We start from the raw sequence: 20,751 nt of genomic DNA on the forward strand, positions 1-20,751 counted from the left end.
CGTCGCCCAATCAGGGCCGTCGGTTCAGGTCCCACCCACTCTGTCTGACAAGAGAGAACCAAGTTTGACTGGCACAGGGACGACTGCTGTGTATGCAGCCATTAACTGGAGAAACAAGAGCCGATACAGGACGGAGATCCCTCTCCCCTCCACCTCAGACTCTAGTGCCCCGGAGGTGAGAGAGGAGGACAAGGACGTGATCTCAGAACTTGGCCCTCCGATCCCTGAGAAACATTTTAATGCGTAAACTGTCCTGAACTTTCTACTTAGTATTATGGGTATAGTTTCTGAGACACCTGCCTAAACAAGATTTGTTTAGGGCCGTGCTAAAACAGCAGTTTTACCAGTATTCTTACCCATTAAACCAAAGCATCTACTGTTTCTGATGGTTGTTTCTTATTCTAGTGGTTTATACACTGCGCAACACTTCAGACAAAAACCTAGTCTAGTGCTAAAAAGATAGTGTGTTTCACTGCGTCTGTCAGTGTCTGTCATGCATAAACGATCTTAGTGACTCTTTGTGTCTGCTTTGAAATTGACAGTAAAGATAAGCTGAAACAGATATATAAACATATGATCCCTCATCCTCTGCGCATGTGATATACTGGCATAACAAAAGACGACACAATTTCACTCATCACGTAAATTAAGTCCCTCAGATCTGCACCATTGTTGTCCGGACAATCTAGGCTGTTGCCAGACAGAATAGGTCATGTGACCCAAGTTGCAGGGAAATGTTCAAACAGCATCGGCGTTTCTTTCCGCGACGCTCGCCGTGATTAAAATCCTCAATGCTGGCTTGTGTCGGAGCGGCTCCACAGTCGACAGAGGGGAATTATAATCCCCTGACATTACATGACAAACATTTCTTTTTATAAATCTGTTGGCAAACAAACACGGCGCTGCGAAATTAAGTCCGCCCCTCTATATTTGGAGTTGTGGGCACTATCTGGGTGAAAGGTGACTGCCTAGCGTAGCAGCAGCTGAGGAAATTCCTGACTTGGGAAGAGGACTTCGTGAAGTGCAATGAAATACACGATGCAGAATTATCCACAACATATACTTATATTTGCATATACATGATAATTTCCTGCAATCTGCATATATATCGGTGCTTTCATGTAGGCTATCCAATTCAAGTTTGCGCATTATTCAGTTCAGCGTTAACGGAGGCGCAAGAAATACTAGAGATGCCACATAGCCATTTGTTTTGTTTGCAACCTTGTTTACAATGTCAGGGGAACTGTCAAATATTCTACAATGGCTCACAATATGCCACAGTATACTCTCGGGTCTTTCCTAGAATAAGTATAGCCTATAGTAGCAATTCATACCCGAATCATCCTTTGTGCGAGTGGGTTACGCATTAAGTCATAGTCTGAGTGATCGCCAGTAGGCTATCACAGAACCCAGCTGTCATTTGACATAGTCTGTGCATACGACTGCACGTAGCTTACGCACAGACCAACCCCCCTTTTCACTAGCGGCACGGCACCTCGGCTGGAGACACTGACAGCGGCTTCTACTGTTCCTCCGGCGGAATCAACGAAAGGTATTTTGACATTAAAACGATTATTATAAGCGTCTCTATTGTTTGTTTAAATTTAATAATTGCAAACACGTGTAGACCATTGTGCTTCAGTCAATTACCTTGTTTTTGTATGTCAGATTGACGTTTGCGGAGGCAGAAAATAGCTTAATCCTGGGATGCCGGCTTCAGTGGTTTTCTTTGAAAAGTATGTGTGCAAATTATGTTTCTTGGTTGTATTTGTACACGTTCTTGTGCAATGGTTAGTTTGAACGGAAATATTGAATTTGGGTTGAATTCTTGTAAAGTCTGACATTAGAGTTGTCAATGCAAATGCAATCGGTTGTACAGTAGCCTATAATACATGTACATCAACATAGGTTCAGCAGAAACTCGTGTCCGAACACGTTGCCTGGGAAAGGCGTGTCAGCTTGACACTCGATTTCAGCCAATCAGAGTACTGACCCGCCCACGGTGGGTAGGTTGTTTACTACTTAGTGTAAACGCCCATTGAAATCGACTCAGCGAAATGAAGGATTTACCGTGTCGGCGGTAGTTCAGATGTTTTGGCTACTGATGTTTCTGAATCAATTGCATTATCTATACCCAAATGTTCTTACACTGTATATTCGCCTCACGTTTTGTAAGCCTATCGAGATACCCGTATTATTAGGGTTTGCAGGTAAAATCATTCCCTCAGAAGAAGGGACTTGAAATATGAAACCGTTCAGCGCTGCATGGCGGCTTTCAGACTTCTTTACTGCCATCACACAGCACGCACATCACACAACTGCTCCAATGTTTGCGCTAATCGAACCTCACAAGGCGACATTGTTACATTTTGGACAACAAAGACAAGTTGTAATGTTTTTCTATTTTTTCCCCCTAAATGTTCCATTTATCTGAGGGGTTGCTGTAGGCTGCTCATAGGGGGTGTGTCACTTAATCCCACCCCATCCCCTCTTTAAAAAAAAAGAAAACGGGCTTAAGAAAGAGGCAAATGCATGACGTAAGGGTTGTTATGTTTACTGTAATTAAAACAATTGGTCTTTGAGAGGCCCTACATTTGTAAATTGTATTCAGATTTTCAGATAATTTGAGGCCTAATAATGCATAATTATTGAAACCACTTTGTTGGTTCACAATCTTTATCTTTGAACTATGTAAATGTACTCAAACGAATGAGCACTGCTCTTGCACCTTAGGGGTGATATGATTATCTCTTATCTGGGTAAAAAGTAAAGCACTTCTTCACCTGTTCTCACGTATTAGAAAGGCTGCTTACCTGGAGTGCTCTTCCATTGCATTACCCAGCTTTGCTGCGTAGCGGAGAGGACAGGAGAAGAGAGGAGTGAGCCCAACGCCTCACGGTGAACAGGCAAACCGACAGGGACCAGAGTTGACAGGCCGAACATGGCAGCTGTGGAGCTCAGAGGCAGGCCAAGCCCGGCGGACACCCGGCCAGCCAGAGGGCCTGGGGACGAGGAGGGGCTGGTGAGTGACTGGCCACCCGCCCGCTCGGGTCTTGTTGTTTACTCACCCTCTCTGTTGCAAGGAGTGGTCCACGCATGGGTCAACGCTCTCTCCGAGAGAAGGTTATGATACAGACAGACAGACCAGTGAATATGGGGTAACATTCGAGACAGACCAGTCAGTGAAATATTGAATGGATTTTCTTAATCTTTAATCATTAATTAAACAAGGCCTTCTCAAAATTAGCACATTCATTAGCGGAAATGGTTGAACGGTTATACATATTTTTTTCTCCATTGGTGAGTTGCATTTGAATTTATTTTGGTTTATTCAGTGACAAATGCCTGCTGGATTACTATCTGACTATGCTTTGGTATGGGTGTTTTGGTATGGGTGTGTCTAAATATGTTTTTGGTTTATGCTGTGATATGCCAGATAATCATTATGTAGATAATCACCTAGATCATGATTATGTCTAGCTCCAGACTAAATACATTCTTAATAGAGGACCCCAATACTATCAGACTTAATCCCTGTTTGGCCAGCAGTCTGTCCCGTTGGGATATAGTCAACACAGACAAAGAATAAAAGACTGTCAAACTCTACAGCCACAATACACCACAGTAAATACACACACACACACACACACACACACACACATACACACACACACACACACACACACACACACACACACACACACACACACACATACTCTGTGTTCTCTCGTAATTTGTTCCATTTTTCACATACTTCTCTCTTCCTTTGGCAGATCTACATGCAGTGCTGTGGCCAGGAGGACGTGGAGGTGCGAGAGAGCCAAAGCCAGGTGTCTGCTTACCTGCCCGCAGCCACACCCCTCACCTGCACAGGCTCTTCCAACAGGTAGGGGAAAGTAACACTCCCTCTCACACGCTCTACTACACCTTACATGTCCTAACTGCATGCAATGCAAACGATCGTTAACAACAAAATCAGTTACATTCCTTTGTTTTCAACTGGAATGTCCCAACTGGACGTGACGCGACATTTTGAGCAGAACTTTTGTCGTACGCCTCGTTTCTATTTTATTTCTGTTACTCGTGTTCTACTGTTTTGAACAAGTAATATGACAAAATAGAACAGCATAATTTAATATGTTAGAAAAAGCTGTTACATTTACATTTAGTCATATATAGCTGACACTTTTATCCAAACAGATGACATACAGGTACATACACATACTTTTAACCTATCGTTCTTCACACTGTGTTTTTTTCACTGACTGGACATCTCTAGCCAGTGTGTTGACTGTGTTGGTTGTTGATTTAAGTATGTACTTATAAAAAGGGATTGTAAATTCGTGTCTGAAACAAATAATGCACTAGATGGTTCAGAGACAAGCAGCTGTCTTTACTTGAAGCTTAGTAGTTTAACTGTATGGGTCTCATCTTTTTTCCCTTCTTTCTATGTTCTTTCTTTCTTTTTTCATTCTTCTATCTGCCTTTCTTTCTTTCTTCCTTTTTTACTGCCGTTCTTTCTCTCTCTCTTCTGTCTCTTTGTCTCACAGTTTCCGAAGTCCAGAATCGGTGGAGATGGATGAGATCATGGCTGCAATGGTGCTCACAACTCTGTCCTGCAGTCCTATGGTGCACAGTCCCCCCCAGAAGGACCTACTTCCAGGTGAGCTCATCTGGCTCCTCCCCACCGCTTTCTGCCATCTCTATGGCAATTTTTACTGTCATATATCAGTGTTCTTTGACCCAATGCAAACAAGTGAACCTATTTTGCCATTTAATGCACTACTTGAGAACAAAACAATATTCATGTTTCAAGGAAATGTTATGGCCATTCTGTCACATATCATCATCATCATCATCATCATCATCATCATCATCATCAATGTACCAGTGTATGACTAACATGATATGGAGCATTTAAGGCAATAAAAAGTTTTACTTTCCATAGTTAAATGGCATACCTTCCCTTTAGCGTTTTCCCACAAAGTTATTTGAACAGAACAGCTTTCATAACTGCTGTATCGGCTTGATGCATCTCTCTGTTTGGTTGCATGTTCTCTCAACCCCATTCTAGGGGCTTTATTGTTTGTTCCATCTACTGAAAGACTTGAATTCACATGAGCAGAAGAAATAACAAAGTTATTTAAAATGATTTATGTATTCCCTCATATTGGGATTTGTAAATATAGCCTCAAGTGGGCCTTGAAAGACTAGAATGTTTGGCATCACATGCTAAAGAGGGAAGATAATTAAAAAAAACTGACATACAGTAGACCCACTCATGTTCTTATTTATGGCCACAAGGCCTAACATGATAAAAAGATCATTATTTTTAGACACAGTATTAATCAACATTTTGCTACAGATTGTATGCAATTCTGAAGTGATGAGTTTTTGTTTTAGGCATGATTTGAATATGGAGAGGTTGATGCAGTCTTGAATGGGTTTTGAGAGGGAGTTCCAAAGGGAAGGGGCGGTAATGGAGAAAGCTCACCCCAAGCCTGGTGTTTGGTCCTGAGGGATATGGATATGGAGTTTGGCATCAGAGGACCAGAGGCTGGGGCAGGTAGTGTGATGGTCGGGCAGTTCAGTGAGGGGCCAGTAGGGGGCCTACCTGTTGTTGGTTTGTGAGAGATGACCTCAGCCAGGAGAGGGGCAGTACCAGTGATATTGAGGGAGGATTCTAGGAGAGAGAGAAGAATGGTCTGGTTGATGGTGTCGAAAACTGCAGAGAGATCAAGAAGGATGAGGATACTATGGTGGCCAGGAGAGAAGGAGGTCATTGGTGACTGACTCAACATTGTGCTGAGGGCAGAAACCAGATAGGAATGGTTTGAACAAGTAATTGGAGGTTAGGTGAACTTCAAGTTGGGAAGCAATGGCATGTTCCATCATCTTTGTCAGAATGGGGAGGTTGGAGGTGGGGCGGAAAATCATACTTGTGGCAACTGGATCAAGTTTAGGTTTTTTGAGGATAGGGATGACAGCAGCCAGTTTGATGTGTTTGGTGACAGAGTCAGTTTTACGGTTTCTGTCATGAATGTACAGCTTCTTCTTCTTCTTCTTCTTCTTTCTGCTTTGTTCTACAAGCTTGTTGCTAATCTAACCACTGAGCCACCTTTTACAGCGTCCTCATTATCAGGTGACATGGAATGTGGCGGGGGAGAGCTCTCGGACAGCGGCAGCAGTGGTTACTGGAGTTGGGACCATGGCAGCGTGAGTCCCGCCCCTTCCCTGTCCGTCACAGAGATGGATGGCAGCTTGGGTCAGGCCCCTGATGAAGGCCTTCACATGGAGATGGATTCTGGAGGGAGCGAAGCCCGGAGGTATAAGGTGAGGAATGTGACCACCTTCTGTTTTGTGAGCTCGTGTAGCTGAGATAGTCGAGAAAGGTGCTAACAATGTTATGGTTATGGATTTCATTCTAAGGGACATATGCTAATTGTATCCTAATTGAATGGAAGAAAAACCTGTGGATAAAAGCATTTGCTAATTGAATCATTGAAAATGTAATCAGTTTTCGTGTTGCAAAGTATGGTGATTATTCAATTGAGAATTGATCGGCCTGAATGGATGCATTTACCAGGATAGAATTGGGCTTACATAGTTACTGGATTCAAATCCTTATCATCTTTATGAACCACCACATTTAAGAGTCAAATCCTTATAGAGCAGATCACATCTGCCTATGGATGTTGGCACACAAGCGAAGAGACAGCCACTAACCTTCTCTTCTGGTGGGATGGGGACGCAGGGCTCTGGCAAGGGGGCTTACAGGTGTCTGTGGCCTGGCTGTGGAAAGGTGCTCAACTCCAGAGTGGGCATGAAGAGACACATCCAGCTGCACCATCTGGGGTGAGTGTCATGACAGTGTCATTTCACAGTGTAATCAGCGATGACATTAGAAAACAAGTCTATTGTTATTATTATCATTATTATTATTACTGATGAAATATTGTTATTGTTGTTATTGTCTTGGTGTTGTTATTGATGCTGCTGTTTTTGTTATGTGTAAATGAAATGCATGTACACTGATGACAAGGAATACACATTGTTTGTCCTCACCTGTCTGCCTCCTGTCTCCTGTCTCAGAGTGGGATCGGAGCACTCCCAGCAGGAGGAGGACTTCTACTACACAGAGGTCTCCTCAGAAGAGGAGCCTGCCCCTCCGTCGCCGGCACCCACCATGTCCAGCAGCCCCTGGACCTCCTGTGGCTCTTCGTCGGGCGCCAGCACACCGGGGCCCCAGGCTTCAGCCTCGGTCTACTCCAGCCCCCTCAGCCAGTCGGCGCCCAGTAGTGTGTGGCAGATTCACACGGAGCATCTCTACCAGGTGGGCTCTCATCTCGCCTCTGCCCAAACACTCTGAGTGCTTCCATTTCTCCATGGCTAGTCAGCCAAACTCGGGTGTGAATGTTGTCTGTAATCTATTATGCTACATTAACCTTTCTTGTATTATTGAATTTAATCATAAGCTATGATCAATTTTATGGATATTTGAGAGAATTATAATTAACAAAATTTCATGGGTAGCTAGACATAATACCTAGTGTCTTATGATCGGCTGAAAAGGAGTTTTAGGTTAGTTTTTACTGTTTGTAATCAAGAAGAGAACACTAAATAGTATTTTCTAGTGAACTCTTGTTACAGTGAAGTGTTGTGGAAAACTGCATGAACACTTTATGCATAATTCATGACATACTCATTGAAGTGAGACCCAAACTGAACTCTTCTGAATTGGGCAGGCTCCCCATAAAGTGTGCATCACTTAACAAGCTAACTTTGGCATCACCAAAGACTTATTTTTTAGGCCTTTTTTATTAAATATATTTATTTATTAGACAGTTACCTTTTTTGAAGACATATCCCCCTCACCAGGGATGGGCAAAAATACATCAAATATCAAATACCATAATTTTAAGTGTATCAAAATAAATTACAAAGTACTATAGTACTATAAACTAAAGTAGCCACACCATGTATCAAAATAAAATATTTTCTTTTTGAATTTTGAAAATAAAAATAAAAACTAAAAATACTCTTTAAAGGGAGCATTAAATCACTTTGTAAACCTTCCATATTTAATTTCCTTGTCTATTTAATCTATTCCTTCATCAGTACACTGACTCTGTTGATTGGACAGTGTTTGAGAGCAATAGCTTTTTTCTGCCTACGAGACATGCCATGAACTTAAAGTCAACAGATCAACTATACTGACCTGTCTGCTACATGTCATAGCCTAAATACTGTATCACAGATGCACTCAAAAAGTCACAACTGAACTTGTCAAGTGGTAAAAAGTGGAGACAAGTCCCTGACATTGTCAATGCATGCTTAGATTGCTAGATATTGCAATGTGTAATACTATTGATCAGGAAGGATCATGACCCTTTTAGTTGGTTTTTAACAAACTGGGTACTGTTTAAGCACTAAATGGTATTATATTGATGCCAAGAGGGATACCTATGCATTTTTCATCATGTTGCTTTTGGTGATACAGGGGCAACCTTTTGAGCAAGATTGCAGGGCAACCATATAACCGGTTCCATGTGTTTCGATTGGATAGTTAAAGTTCTCACGAAACTGATGATTAAAGTTCTCAAGAAACTGGGTGTGAGAGGGAGTGTATTGTGTGTGAGCAACATACACGTTAATCATCTTTCACTGGATTCTTTTCCTGTATCTGAAATATCACAACAAGTGTGGGCAAATTAAATCAGCACCAGTCAGAGGCTGCATTCATTGTTTTTGCACTTTTATGATGTCATCACATCATCAAAACTATTGGTTTTACCAGAAATATTTGACAGTATTTTTAATCTACAAAAATACACAACTATAAAGTATTTTAATACAAAATACAAAGCCATTTTCTTCAGCACAGAACTAACGTCAATAACCATAAGTCCTTGCCCTCCCCCCTAGGCCTGCGCACCCATCCAGGTGACTGTGTCCTCGGGATCCCCCTCCTCATGTTGTTGGACCCCCTCAAGTGAAGCCCAGCACAAACCCCAGGTGGGCCTCTTAGTCGCTCCACCGCCACCTTTGGGCTGCTGCTACATGAAAGTCCAGGCGTGGCAGGATGAAAGCGGCCTTCCCTGGTGTGATGGAGTGCCCGTGTGTGTGTGTGTATGTGTGTGTGTGTGTGTGTGTGTGTGTGCGTGTGTGTGTGTGTTTGTGTGTGTGTGTGTATGTGTTGCCAGTGGCGTTTGAAACCCATTTCTGCTCTCCTCTGTCTTGTCTTTTTGACATTCAGAGAGGCATGCGCTTTTTGCTGTTTACTTACATTACATGGGTTGCATACTGGGTTTGAAGCATTTGAGCAAAATCTGCTGTCTATTTAAATCGTCAAAAAGGAATTTGTGTCGCCTGTGAGATACTACTCAGGTTGTTTGTGTCAGTGTGTGTGTGTGGGAGGGAAATGAGTGAGGGAACTGAAGGGAATAAATAAGTCAATTAGAAGGAGGATTTTTAACTCGTGTCTCTGTCTCTTAGGTGTTGGCGTCTCGCAGTCGGTCGGTCAGCGTTGGAGAGCAGTGGCTGCAGAGAAACAGCGCCCCCACCAGGTCACATACCATCAGCGCATCACCCTCACGCAACCATTGCACTTTCAGGTGAGCTGGGGCTCCTCATCTTCATCATCATCATTTTCTCCTAGTCTTCATCTTCTCTGCTCAGTACTTCTTCTTCCTTTTACCTTTCCACTCTTCCTCTGCCTACCCTTTCTCTTTTGCTCAACCTCTCTATCTTTCTTCTTCTTCAGATATACTACAGATATATTCATATCTGCTCATTTATCTTTATGCATGGTGTGAGGCAGTAGTGCACTACATCAGATGATGATGTTCCACACCCCACTGAGTTTTGGTTTTTGTGTCATGTGACCATTGACAGGAAGGGGCGGGGCGAGGCCAAGAAGTGCCGCAAGGTCTACGGGGTGGAGAGACGGGACCAGTGGTGCACAGCCTGCCGCTGGAAGAAAGCCTGCCAGCGCTTCCCTGACTAAAGCACTTACACAGACTAAAAAAGAGACTTTCAGAGAGAAAGGAAGACAGAGGAAATGAAAGAGAATGAGAGAGAGAAAGAGAGAGAGAGAGCGTGAAAAAGCACGGAAGAGAGACTCACGATGCATTATAGCACTATAGAGGACACAGGATCAGCCTCCTTCCACTTTTGTACTTGTAATTCTTTATTTTTTTGTGGTGGTGTTCTTTTTTCCTACAAGAGCTATAAGATGTTTTGTTTTTGTTGTTCTTGATCCCCACCTTTCTGGGTCTTTTGTACATGCCCTTTGCTGGAGAGCCGGTGCTAGGAGACACTTGGTGTGGTAGGCTCTCCTGAAAACCTTCCTCATCCCCCTTCACCCCTCGCTCAGAGGGCTATGTAGATCCTTTGCACAAAGAATTTCAGTGTCAATCTCCTCACCGGGTTAAGAAGAAGAAGAAGAAGAAGAAACAAGTGTTGTCGTTTTACCAGAACCCCTTCAGATTCCTAATCAGAGTTATGGTGTTACTTTAGTATCGGTAGCTATACATTATATATCTATCTATATATATATTGTGTACAGTGCTTTTCATTTGAACCCTTTTCTTATGTTTATTTTTTTATCATTTAACATTGTATTTTGTGTATTGTCATTGTATGATTTCATTGTTGGACTACTGTTTTGTTTTGTTCTTCTTTTGTTTAAGCGTTTCTATGATGGTTGTGTTCAAAGTTTAGCTAATAATGGCTTTTTGCCAGCTTAGTTCTTCCCATCCTAAATCTTCCACAGAAAAGTGTTAGTCTTATTTGTATACTGGACCATTACTCCCTGGGAACAGAGGTGACGAAAGGATCTGAAGTTGTAAACGATCGCTTTTCAGTGTTTAAAAGAAGGGCGATTTATCGAGCATGCCGGAGAAAGAGAGAGAGGTGAATAACGAGTAAGAAAGGAGATGACATGCTTATCGTCTGTGCATGACAATCCACCAGAGAAATAGTAAACTATTTTATTGTTATTTCTTGTGCACTTCTTTTTGTTTTTTTGTCTTTTTGCTATGTACAAGTTTCAAAATGACCAAAAAAGAAATATTACATTAGAAACAAAATAAAAAGGTATGTGTATGAAATACAATTGTATTCACAGTTCTAAAACACAAAACAAATACAATCTCACAAAATTTCTCAGTGCGGAATACTGCCCAGGGCGGTGTTTTTTTTTTTTTACAACATTGTTCAGTCTGCTATGAGCTATAACAGTATGATGTTAAAAGCACAACAGTTGTGATTGTGCATATAACTCAGATTGACTGCTTGCATGCAAAATCCAATAATTCAGTTTTATTTGCCAGTCCAGACATTCCAGTATCACTGCAGAAACTAGGTTGCCGCTTGGTAAATGAGCTCTAGAGGGCAGTATTACCCAAGGAAGCCAAACATTATTGGAGGAGAGCTCACCAGCTTACACCATCACTGACATGTAAACCCAGACGAACACAGATTACTTTATTTTCACACAGCGTACATACTCACAGAAACACAAGCATGTACATACACACCACACACACACACACACACACACACACACATTCATTGGTTGAAAATAACTCAGCCAAAGTGCTTGTAATTTATATGAATGACATACTGTGCAAACGAAACCAATGCAAACGGTTAGGTGCAGACTTACAACTACAACCAAAGATTAAAGTGCGATGTCTGATACACCAGCTTGTTACTCTTTGTAGATATCCATAACAACGCCTTGACCTCAGGGAATAAAAAATGAATGAGAAAATGAATAAGAAAATGAATGAGCCTCAATGTAATCAAATAAAAAAAGAACTTGCATGCTTGGGTTCCTATTTCTAGATTTTTACAGCAAGAAAACACTGAAAACTAACATGAAAATATCAGTAGTAAAGAAACTAAAAGAGAACATTCCTTGGTTATTTTTTAACATTAAAATGGTCAGGCTTTTTTCCCCACATCCATGTGTTCTTCCATTTTTATTTTGTTTCTTTGCGGCACTATGTGCAGTGTGAGGGGACAATGGGACCATTAGCATGGATGCTGCCAGAGCAGCATGGAACTGAGGTATGACGAGTGGGAAGGGTCATGTTAAGATCGGTGGACTGGGGCTCAGGTGGGGCGCGTGGCGGCCTACAGGTCAATTGGCCGGCGCAGGCCAGGTGCGGAGAGGTTGTTGAAGCGGCCAGGGCGGCCCGTGAGGCTCAGGTACTGTCGCAGGAGCTGGCTGACGCGCTTCTGGCTGTTCCACTTGCGCGCCGACTTTCGGATGCCGATGAAGCCGCCGTAGCGCTTCTGCAGCGACCGGCCGTCGGCCTCTGGGCTCAGCGGCGCCGGCAGGTCCCGACCCACCAGCTTGCGGTAGCTGTGGCGGCCCTTTATGAAGCCACCAAAGCGCTTGGCCAGATGGAGGCTAGCCGCCTCCAGGTCAGAGCCTGCCACTCCCTGGCGGTCCGGCGATGCTTTGCCGTCCCGATCCCGCTCCTCGTCCTCCTCCTCATTCACCAGAGCATCCCGGACCTGCTCGGCTTCAAGTGCGGATCGGAACCACTCGGCAGCCCGGGCCTCCATGGCTGGCTGCTGCTGCTGCTCCTGCTGTTGTTCTTCCTCTTGGTTGATCTCCTCTTCTTCGCCCTCCTCTAGGCTCATAGGGCCACCATAGTCATCTCGATTGGTCATGGCCCCTTCGTGTAGCTGGCGAGAAGCAGGCATCTGGCTCACGGTGGCTTGACACAGATCCCAGGTCAGTGCAGGGGACATCTGGGCCTCACATTCCAGCAAACACACCTGACAGGGGGTCAGAGAGGAAGGTTAGGGGCCTGACACTACCATAAAAAGGGTGCGTCAGTTGCGCACAAAGTGTCATGGGCACAAAGAAATGTACAGAATGGTAATGTAAAGTGAACTTCAGGTTATTTGTTTTTGTGTGCATGTGCTCGTCTGTGTTGGAATATACATGTATATGGTGTCTCTGTGTGTTTTTAGGATGGAAGTATGAAAGTATGTATGTCCGTATGTAAGAGTTGTGTATGAGATGTCAGTAGGTAGCAATGTGTAGGAGTGACTGTGGAATAGAATTAAAGCTATGTCTCTCTGTGAGTCTGAGTAAGGATGTGTGAAGAGATGTTTGTGTTTGTCAGAGGTGCTTGTGTTTGAGTTTAAATGCATTTTGTGTTTGTGTGCATTGATGTACATTATGAGAGATAATGTACACGCTCTCTCATGCAGGTATGCAGTATTCTCTGTGCAAGTCAACAGCACACAGCTGAAATGGAAAGATAGCAAAACACCCAACCCAGTTTACTGATAATGGACAGAGAGAGAGAGAGACGGTATAAGATCCACCGCTGTATATCGCGATTACAGACAGATGAGGAAGCAGCGGGCAGCTATCTGTGGAAATTTATTACCCATTACAAATATAATGGGGACAGCAGGGGATTCTCTGAGTCACGACTTCAACAGACGCTAATAGAGGGTAATAAGTGTGTGTGTGTGTGTGTGTGTGTGTGTGTGTGTGTGTGTGTGTGTGTGTGTGTGTGTGTGTGTCTATATGTGCCAAAATGTGTACATGCTTGCATGAGCTTTCATGCCTGTGTGTATCCCTGTGGGAGCACATACATGATTCTGTGTGTTTTTGTGTTTGTGTGTGTGTGTGTGTGGGGGGGGGGGGTCTTTATATGTGCCAAAATGTGTATACATGTAATTGTATGTATATTCATGCATGTCTGTATCCCTGTTTGAGTACACCCCATCTATGATTCTGTGTGTGTGTGTGTGTGTGTGTGTGTGTGTGTGTGTTCATTGAGTTCATTGAGTACTCCTCAATGAGGTTTGTGTCCTTTCAATCCCTGCAGTGAAAAGTGGAAAACAGTGGCCCCAGGCCTACATCTGGACCCATCAAAGCACCCACCCAAACACCCCCCCCACCCACCCACCCCCTCTCTCTGTGTTAAGCGTCAATATCTGCCACCGGTTCCTCTGCCAGCTGATAACTGCTCTACAGCCAATTAGCCGCAGATATCACCCACGCTCTCCTTGGGTAGCACAGCTGTGTCGTCTCTCTGCGGTCATTAGCCAAATTGGTGCAACTATTGCAACATCAGTGGCCCCTACCAAAAGTAAACTAGCATGACTCAAGACCATTTAGCAAATGTCCCGCTCTTGTTGTTTACACGCCAATATTTTGTCCGATGTTTGGGTGATTAAAAACTCTATTTGTGTCCTCTAAGTAATTCAACGAGAACATTTAGCAAATGTCCCGCTCTTGTTGTTTACACGCCAATATTTTTTTCTGATGCTTGGGTGATTAAAAACTCTATTTGTGTCCTCTAAGTAATTCAACGAGACACATTCATTATTAGTGTTTTAGTGTCTGTTAGATGAACTTTAGATGAAGCCTAGAGCCTCTAAACATTTAGTCATATACTGACCAAACCTACCTCACCCAATAGTTCAACCAGTAGTTTTTAACAATCACACCCAGAACATCTCTGAACAACCGATTGATTACTCTTGAATGAATTTATTTGAGATAGCCATTTATCTTTGTAAAATCCAATCATTCACTGTGCAGTATTCAATCAGTCTGAGCCCTCTCTGTTCTCCATGCTGACTGGTAGACTTTTTGGAAATCTTTTCTCTCCAAATCTCTCTCTTAGGCCATGTTTGTAAGTTTGTGGTGCTTGAGAGTACAGTGTATCTATTGTTTCATCCTTGTTTTCTTTTCTTTTGTCGGGAGCCACTGATAGCCTATAAGAATAACCCTAATACAAATCGTTTTCTAACCCATGAAAATGGATAACACAGGCTATTGTGATTCTGCATTCTCCTGATTCGAGTTGCTCTAAACATATCCACATGTGTTCCTTATGAAGACTGAAAAAGTCGTCTTTGCACTGGAAGGTATCAAATTGCCTTGTGCATTAGGCTTGATTGACAACTACAAGCAGACTTCACACTATTTCCACAGTTTTTGAAGGTTCCTCCAACATTTCTCAATCTTCTTGAGGGCGACAAAAAAAAAAAAAAATCTCATCTTGCCAATAAATTGCTCGCTCGAAAAGGTCTGATACGGGGCAGGGCTGTGGGCAGTGCTGTGTGTGGGGTGTGATGAGCTGCGTTGGGAGTCCTCACCAGTGTGCTGAAGGCCTGGTGCTCAGGAAGTAGGAGTCCACAGGAGACGCAGTCCCTATGGCAGTCTCCCCGCACCGGGGCGCTCAGGCTCAGCAGTAACAGGGTCCAGAGAGGGGTCTTCATGGCTCACGGGAACGAATGGCGAAGACGACAACGACGACGACAGCGATGACGTGGCAGGGATGGGAGGACTAACGCGCGCGCAGAGGCTGAGGGGCCAGACGTCTGCGGAAGGACAGGTGGGTGGAGAGGGGGAGAGAGGAAGAGGCAGGGGAGGAGAGGAGAGAGGGAGGGAAATAGATAAAGGAGGTCAGGGGATGGTTAAGAGACGTAAAAGAGATGGGGGGGAAAAGTTAAAAGAGCAGGAAGTGGAATGGAAAAGAGAGGAGGAACAGGAAATGACAGAGAGGAGGGGATGGAAGGTGGAAGAAAGAGGGAGAGAAAGGGAGAAAGAGAGGAGAATAAGGAGACAAAAAGAAAGGGAGTAGGGGTAAGAGCAGGTGTGATATACAGTATGAGGAGAGGAGAGGAGAGGAGAGGGGAGGGGAGGAGAGGAAAGTAGAAGAGAGGAGAGGAGAGGAGGACAAAAGGACAACAATGATGGAGAAAAGGATTAACATCCTATGTCATTTTTTGTACGTTGATCCCCTCCACACATTCAATGACGTGACTGCAAAGCCAATTTTAAACACATATCAGTGCACGCCCAGGGTGCCAAGGATGCCATTGATTTCTCATGAACAGAGATAAGACAGCACTATCTGGGGAAAACATCTTAAATCCTTGGGTGAAAGAGCACAGCAATTTGTGTGTGGGTAAAATAAGTCCAGCCAGCCAACCTCAAGCTCGAGCCCAATGTTAAAGGACGCTCGGTGTGCCCAAGCTTTATTGGGCTTTTGCCCTTACTCCTTAGTGTTAGTAAACTGACAAATAGTACTTTAATAACTGCTACAAAAGAACCAACGTCACCACTACTAATAATATACTAAAAAATATCCCCTACAGTCATTCATATCCAGTTTCAAATTGGTTTCAGAAGAGTGGTTGTGTGGATATATTTAAACTTTGTGAGGAATAGAGGAATAGCTTTAGGGACAACAACACATATTCCTCTGCAATTAATATAAAGTCTCTGAGAATTTAACTGTGCTTAGAAATGGGCAATATTACCTTCTACATTGCATCTGCTTCCCCATCTGATGTCTAATGCCAGGTGCATCTCCTCCAGCGACAGAATTTTGCACCAAGACAAAATGTGTTTCGAGACAACACTTCGACTCAAGTCACTAGTACGGGGGAAATGTTCACTTCAAGGCACGTCACTCAAGACAACGTTTGCATCTCTTTCACAGGCCGCCGGCGTTTTTCATGTATGAAACGCTAGTAGTTCATAGCGGAGGGCATTCACCAGCTGCTCGGTGCATCGCGCACCCCCCCCCCCCCCCACACACACACACACACACAAACCACCCCCCGAAATTCATCAGCCAAACTCATCATCTGCCCTTAATTGGCAGAAGAATAAAAGCTCCTGGCATAATCAGGAGGAAATGAGAGGGAAAAAAGAGGGTAGGGAGAAAATGTGTGTGTGTGGGGGGGGGAACCCAACAGTGGGGACTGTGAGATGGGGGGCCACATAGCCCAGTCACTGACTCATTCCCCTGGCCAACATAGTGCATTAGTCATATTGGATTAGAGTTGGAAGGCGGAGAGTGGGGTGGGGGAGGGAGTGTGTGTGTGTGGGGTGCTTTTGCAGATGAAGCCTTGATAAGACCTACTGCATTGCATTGCATTGTGTGTGTGCTGAGCGTATCTTTGCCTTTACCCCTGTGAACAGCATGAGGCACCAAGCAAAACAACAGCATAAGGATGTTGGAGTTATTGCCTATTCGACACAGCATCCCATCAAACAAAAGCCCCAACTGCTGCAATTACTGTAAAGAGACAAGGTTTAAAGAATGGTCTATGGCTTTGATGGGGGAGATGATTGAAAATGGCCTCCAAGCGGCAAACCCCTCATGCGCCATTAATAATACTTGATTAATTTCACACAACTGCCTTGATAAGAAAGTTTTTTATTATTATTATTTTGCACTCCATAGTTCCATTGAATGTGTTTGAATTGGATATAAAAGAGATACAATATTCAGGTTGTTAGCTGATGGTTATGAAATGAACTGACTCAACCCTGAGCTTTTGACTTTCTTTGTCATGTCCAGTATTTTTTCTGAATTGTTGTGCATTTGTTGTTCTCTACCCATTGGTAGTAATAGTACAAATTATGAAGATCCTTATTCATGTTTAGATAATATTTGTTTACATGTTTTCTACTTTCAAACAACTAAAATGTTCTGTAGTCATGCAGCATGAATGTTCTTTGGGCCCACCTTTGGTTAAGTCTCACAACTCATTATTTAGTCAATCCCTTAACCCTTCGCTATTCCAAGTATGAAGGGAGACACATATTGGAAAAAAACTTCGCTTCAAGGGTCCTACAGAAACCCTTGTTTTTAAAAGAACATCAATCTTTTGATCTGTGTCTTGGCTGTGCTCTCAAAAATATCACGTGACGTCACCACACGCAAGCAGGTGGAGGTGCGTGCGCTCCTGTTGTGTCTGAGATGGACCGATTGCAAAGTCCCGTCTGAAGAGCTTCCCGTGGGGTGAGATGTGAAATGGCTAAACCGTGTGAATGTGCTTAATCCGATTAGTTGTGTCTGGCTCCCGTTTTCCCAGAGAGGAGCCACCTGATGGTATCACCTCTCCGGTAAACAGTCCCACTCCCTACCCATTTCACAACCGTGCTAGTGTTCAGATAAACATGATTCACAGTCGCTGTGAAGGGAGGGCTACAAAGAGCAACAATCAAACATCTTCTGACAGGGCCGCCGTATCTTTGGTTACACAGGTGTCGCTTCCCACACTGCATGTTAATTGGGAGGCACTCTGTGATAGAGTTTGCAAAGTAAATTTATTCAGAGGTGATATCAGTCATTAAATGTGTTGTGGAGTTCTAGTAGGTTAAAACATTTACTGGTTGGCCTTGAGACGCCCACACAAGCATAATTGTGTTTTTGCGTTCTGCAAATGCAGTCCCTGGAAGAAGTCCTAAAAGGCTTGTTCGCCAAAATCCCGAGGAAAATAGTGCGAGAGAACACTTACGTCTGGTAGGCTTAGTTAAGAAATGCAAATGCACTTATTTATCACTGGGAAAATACAAATGAGGGGAAATAATTTCAAACCTCCATGGGCTGCCAAACACCCGCAGAGGAAATGTCTTACTTTTCAGGCAAAACTTTTCCGTCTGAGTGTTATCTCAACAAACTCTCGCAACCTGAATACAAATGGCATTTGAAACAGACACGCCGCAAAGAAAATACACATTACTCCCCCCAGTTCTAATACAACGATCAATTAAACTCAGTCACCGTTAAGTCGTCCTATTGAATTAATCGAGCTTGTCTTTATTGTCAGAATTGTTTTCACACATAGAAGACCCGATTCACGTAGGTATTTTAATTGAAAACATATTGATCGCCTCAGGGACCGCGCTTGTATTTCGCAATCATATTTGGAGAGATTATCGTCTCCTTTCGGGTTATCCATTAGCGCTGACGATTGCAATTATCTTGAGCCTCACGACCGAGAGTCCGAACGAGGAGCGATGTCATAGTAACGGTACTAATGAAGGAGTCGATGGCTGGTGGTGTGATCTGTGGCTTTGACATTTACGTCGGTCTTGCACCGTCGTTGCGCACACCTTTCCATCATTCTTGAGGGCGATTAGCCTAAATGATGAAACTCAGACAACCACAGTACAGCCAGGCCATAAGGATACCTGTGAACAACAGCTATTCAGACATGCCATTTAATGACAGATTTCCATGTAATTGCAATTTCATGTGGTCATAACCTGCTGTTTGAAATTGCAAAATAGGCTACGGATGCGCAAGTCCATCCTGACATTTGACTTTGTTATGTCATATTATGGCTCAAAAACTAGGCCTATAGGCTAAAAAAAATCCCATCACAAATGAACGAACGAATGAATGAATAAAATTACACAAATATAATTCAGTTCATTTCACCAAGGCAATGTGGTTGTAGAAATGACTGACCAATTGAATACGTTTAAAAACAATAATGTGATTAGCTGAAAGCATATGCCAGGGCCTTTCAAAGGAAATCCAAAGAAAATGGTTATAGCACTCGATGTGTTTTTTCCTATTGTTTTTTATAAAGCAGTATTAAGGCTAGGCTATGCTATTTAAAAATCCCACCTCTAATTCTCATTTAGTGCCACTGCCAACCCATGATTACTTCACTGGAATTTGGAAGTATGTCACATGCAGCAAGTTCATCAGGGGGAGGCATTTGTGGAAATACCATTAAAGTATAAATATGAATAATTCATTGGCACAATGGGGCACTTAGAATGGACACGCAGGGCAAATTGTGTGCAAGGGAAAAAGCCAAAAAGTGTGCACAATTATGGAAATTGCCTCCTGTCTACATTAAAACCTGACAAGGAGCGATGCAGAGGGGCTTTGACAAATGGACATCATGCAATTCTGCTGTCTGGCATTACTGAGAAAGGTAATAATTAGGAATCACAAGGGTATAAACACACACAACTTGAACAACAAAATGAACACCAAAAGTAGGCCTATACCAAATAGAGTTTTTTTAGAAATTACAGTGTTTGATGATAAGCAATTTGAATTAGTAGCCTTATCTACCATGATGAGTTTGGGTATCACCATTCCACCATTGCTGATGGGAAAAGCAATTGTCATTGATCTGCATACACTGAATGATTAACATTTCATCAGAACTGTCATAACAGTGCCTGTGTCATTTATCATATCAAAATGAGACCAACAATGTCCTATACTAAACTAAACCCCAGTCTTGTGATACATATAAGAAGCATTTAAAAAGTCAGGATGTGTGGTGGTGGGGGCATTACGGTAATTTAAGACAAACAATTTAACATCTTCATTTTTTTTCAAGAATCAAGGCAAAAAGAAGAAAGGCATCACTGTATTTTTTGATACAACTGAAGCAGGGAACATCTAAAATCAACATTCCCCACATCTAAAATCTCCAGAAACAATTAGCCGCAGGTTCAGGTGGAAATTAACCAAGAAAGAAATCAGTTTTAATAGGAATGTGATTAAACTCTCCCACCAGACCATAAGGATTAGATTTCCACACACTAATCGTCACAGCCACAAATCACTTCTTGATAAACCTACCCATGAAATTAAAAGCCATTTGAATACTGATGGACCACGCTGCATCTGTTGCTGATAAGCAACAATAGCATCCTAATAAGATTCGGAGTCTTAAATGTGGCTGTTACATAAGCAAGTCTATGGAGACAGTGAAACTGACTGATTGACCAACTTTAGACGAATTATTTCACCTTCATCATTTTATCATATCTTGCATGCATTCACACACAGGAAGAAGCTGCCCCTCCTTCTAGAACAGGTGTCTGCGGAGGATGGGAAAAGCTTTGAAGACCAGGCACAGTATTAAAACTATTAAAACATGCAGTATTATGTTCCCCATTTCAGTATTCATCTGTACCATCACTAGCAC

The 20,751-nt window shown here is 43.0% G+C and overlaps 2 protein-coding genes across 7 annotated transcripts; one reads left to right on the plus strand and one right to left on the minus strand.

The window, feature by feature from the left end:
* Window positions 1-1,085: 1,085 nt before the first annotated feature.
* Window positions 1,086-11,116, plus strand: znf395b (zinc finger protein 395b). Of its 6 annotated transcripts, none has more exons than XM_076272949.1 (11): window positions 1,086-1,552; window positions 1,669-1,736; window positions 2,801-3,022; window positions 3,774-3,886; window positions 4,551-4,663; window positions 6,128-6,333; window positions 6,755-6,855; window positions 7,093-7,333; window positions 8,926-9,015; window positions 9,496-9,614; window positions 9,895-11,116. In XM_076272949.1, exons 3-11 carry the CDS (start codon window positions 2,942-2,944, stop codon window positions 10,004-10,006), a joined length of 1,176 nt encoding a protein of 391 aa, XP_076129064.1. In that variant the 5' UTR covers window positions 1,086-1,552; window positions 1,669-1,736; window positions 2,801-2,941; the 3' UTR covers window positions 10,007-11,116. The 6 variants fall into 6 exon arrangements, with proteins under 6 accessions (XP_076129064.1, XP_076129063.1, XP_076129066.1 ...); XM_076272948.1 differs by having other exon boundaries at window positions 2,843-3,022; XM_076272951.1 differs by lacking the exon at window positions 1,669-1,736.
* A 1,025-nt stretch (window positions 11,117-12,141) lies between these two features.
* On the minus strand, window positions 12,142-15,267 carry pnocb (prepronociceptin b). The gene is made up of 2 exons (XM_076273219.1): window positions 15,145-15,267; window positions 12,142-12,795 (listed from the first exon to the last, which is right to left on the minus strand). Exons 1-2 carry the CDS (start codon window positions 15,265-15,267, stop codon window positions 12,142-12,144), a joined length of 777 nt encoding a protein of 258 aa, XP_076129334.1.
* Window positions 15,268-20,751: the final 5,484 nt, after the last annotated feature.

Source organism: Alosa pseudoharengus, unplaced genomic scaffold, assembly GCF_046254945.1.
Source record: "Alosa pseudoharengus isolate Yale_2024_CS ecotype anadromous, Long Island Sound unplaced genomic scaffold, YU_APseudo_1.1 YU_APseudo_1.1_scf_7, whole genome shotgun sequence".
NCBI lineage: Eukaryota > Metazoa > Chordata > Actinopteri > Clupeiformes > Clupeidae > Alosa > Alosa pseudoharengus.

Excerpts from the sequence above, each read along its gene's own strand:
- znf395b (XM_076272949.1), top strand. The coding sequence starts at position 2,942 with ATGGCAGCTGTGGAGCTCAGAGGCAGGCCAAGCCCGGCGGACACCCGG. Across the intron at positions 4,664-6,127 it reads CCAGAAGGACCTACTTCCAG|CGTCCTCATTATCAGGTGAC; the intron begins GTGAGCTCATCT and ends CACCTTTTACAG. Across the intron at positions 7,334-8,925 it reads ACACGGAGCATCTCTACCAG|GCCTGCGCACCCATCCAGGT; the intron begins GTGGGCTCTCAT and ends CCTCCCCCCTAG.
- pnocb (XM_076273219.1), bottom strand. The coding sequence starts at position 15,267 with ATGAAGACCCCTCTCTGGACCCTGTTACTGCTGAGCCTGAGCGCCCCG. Across the intron at positions 12,796-15,144 it reads ACCAGGCCTTCAGCACACTG|GTGTGTTTGCTGGAATGTGA; the intron begins GTGAGGACTCCC and ends ACCCCCTGTCAG.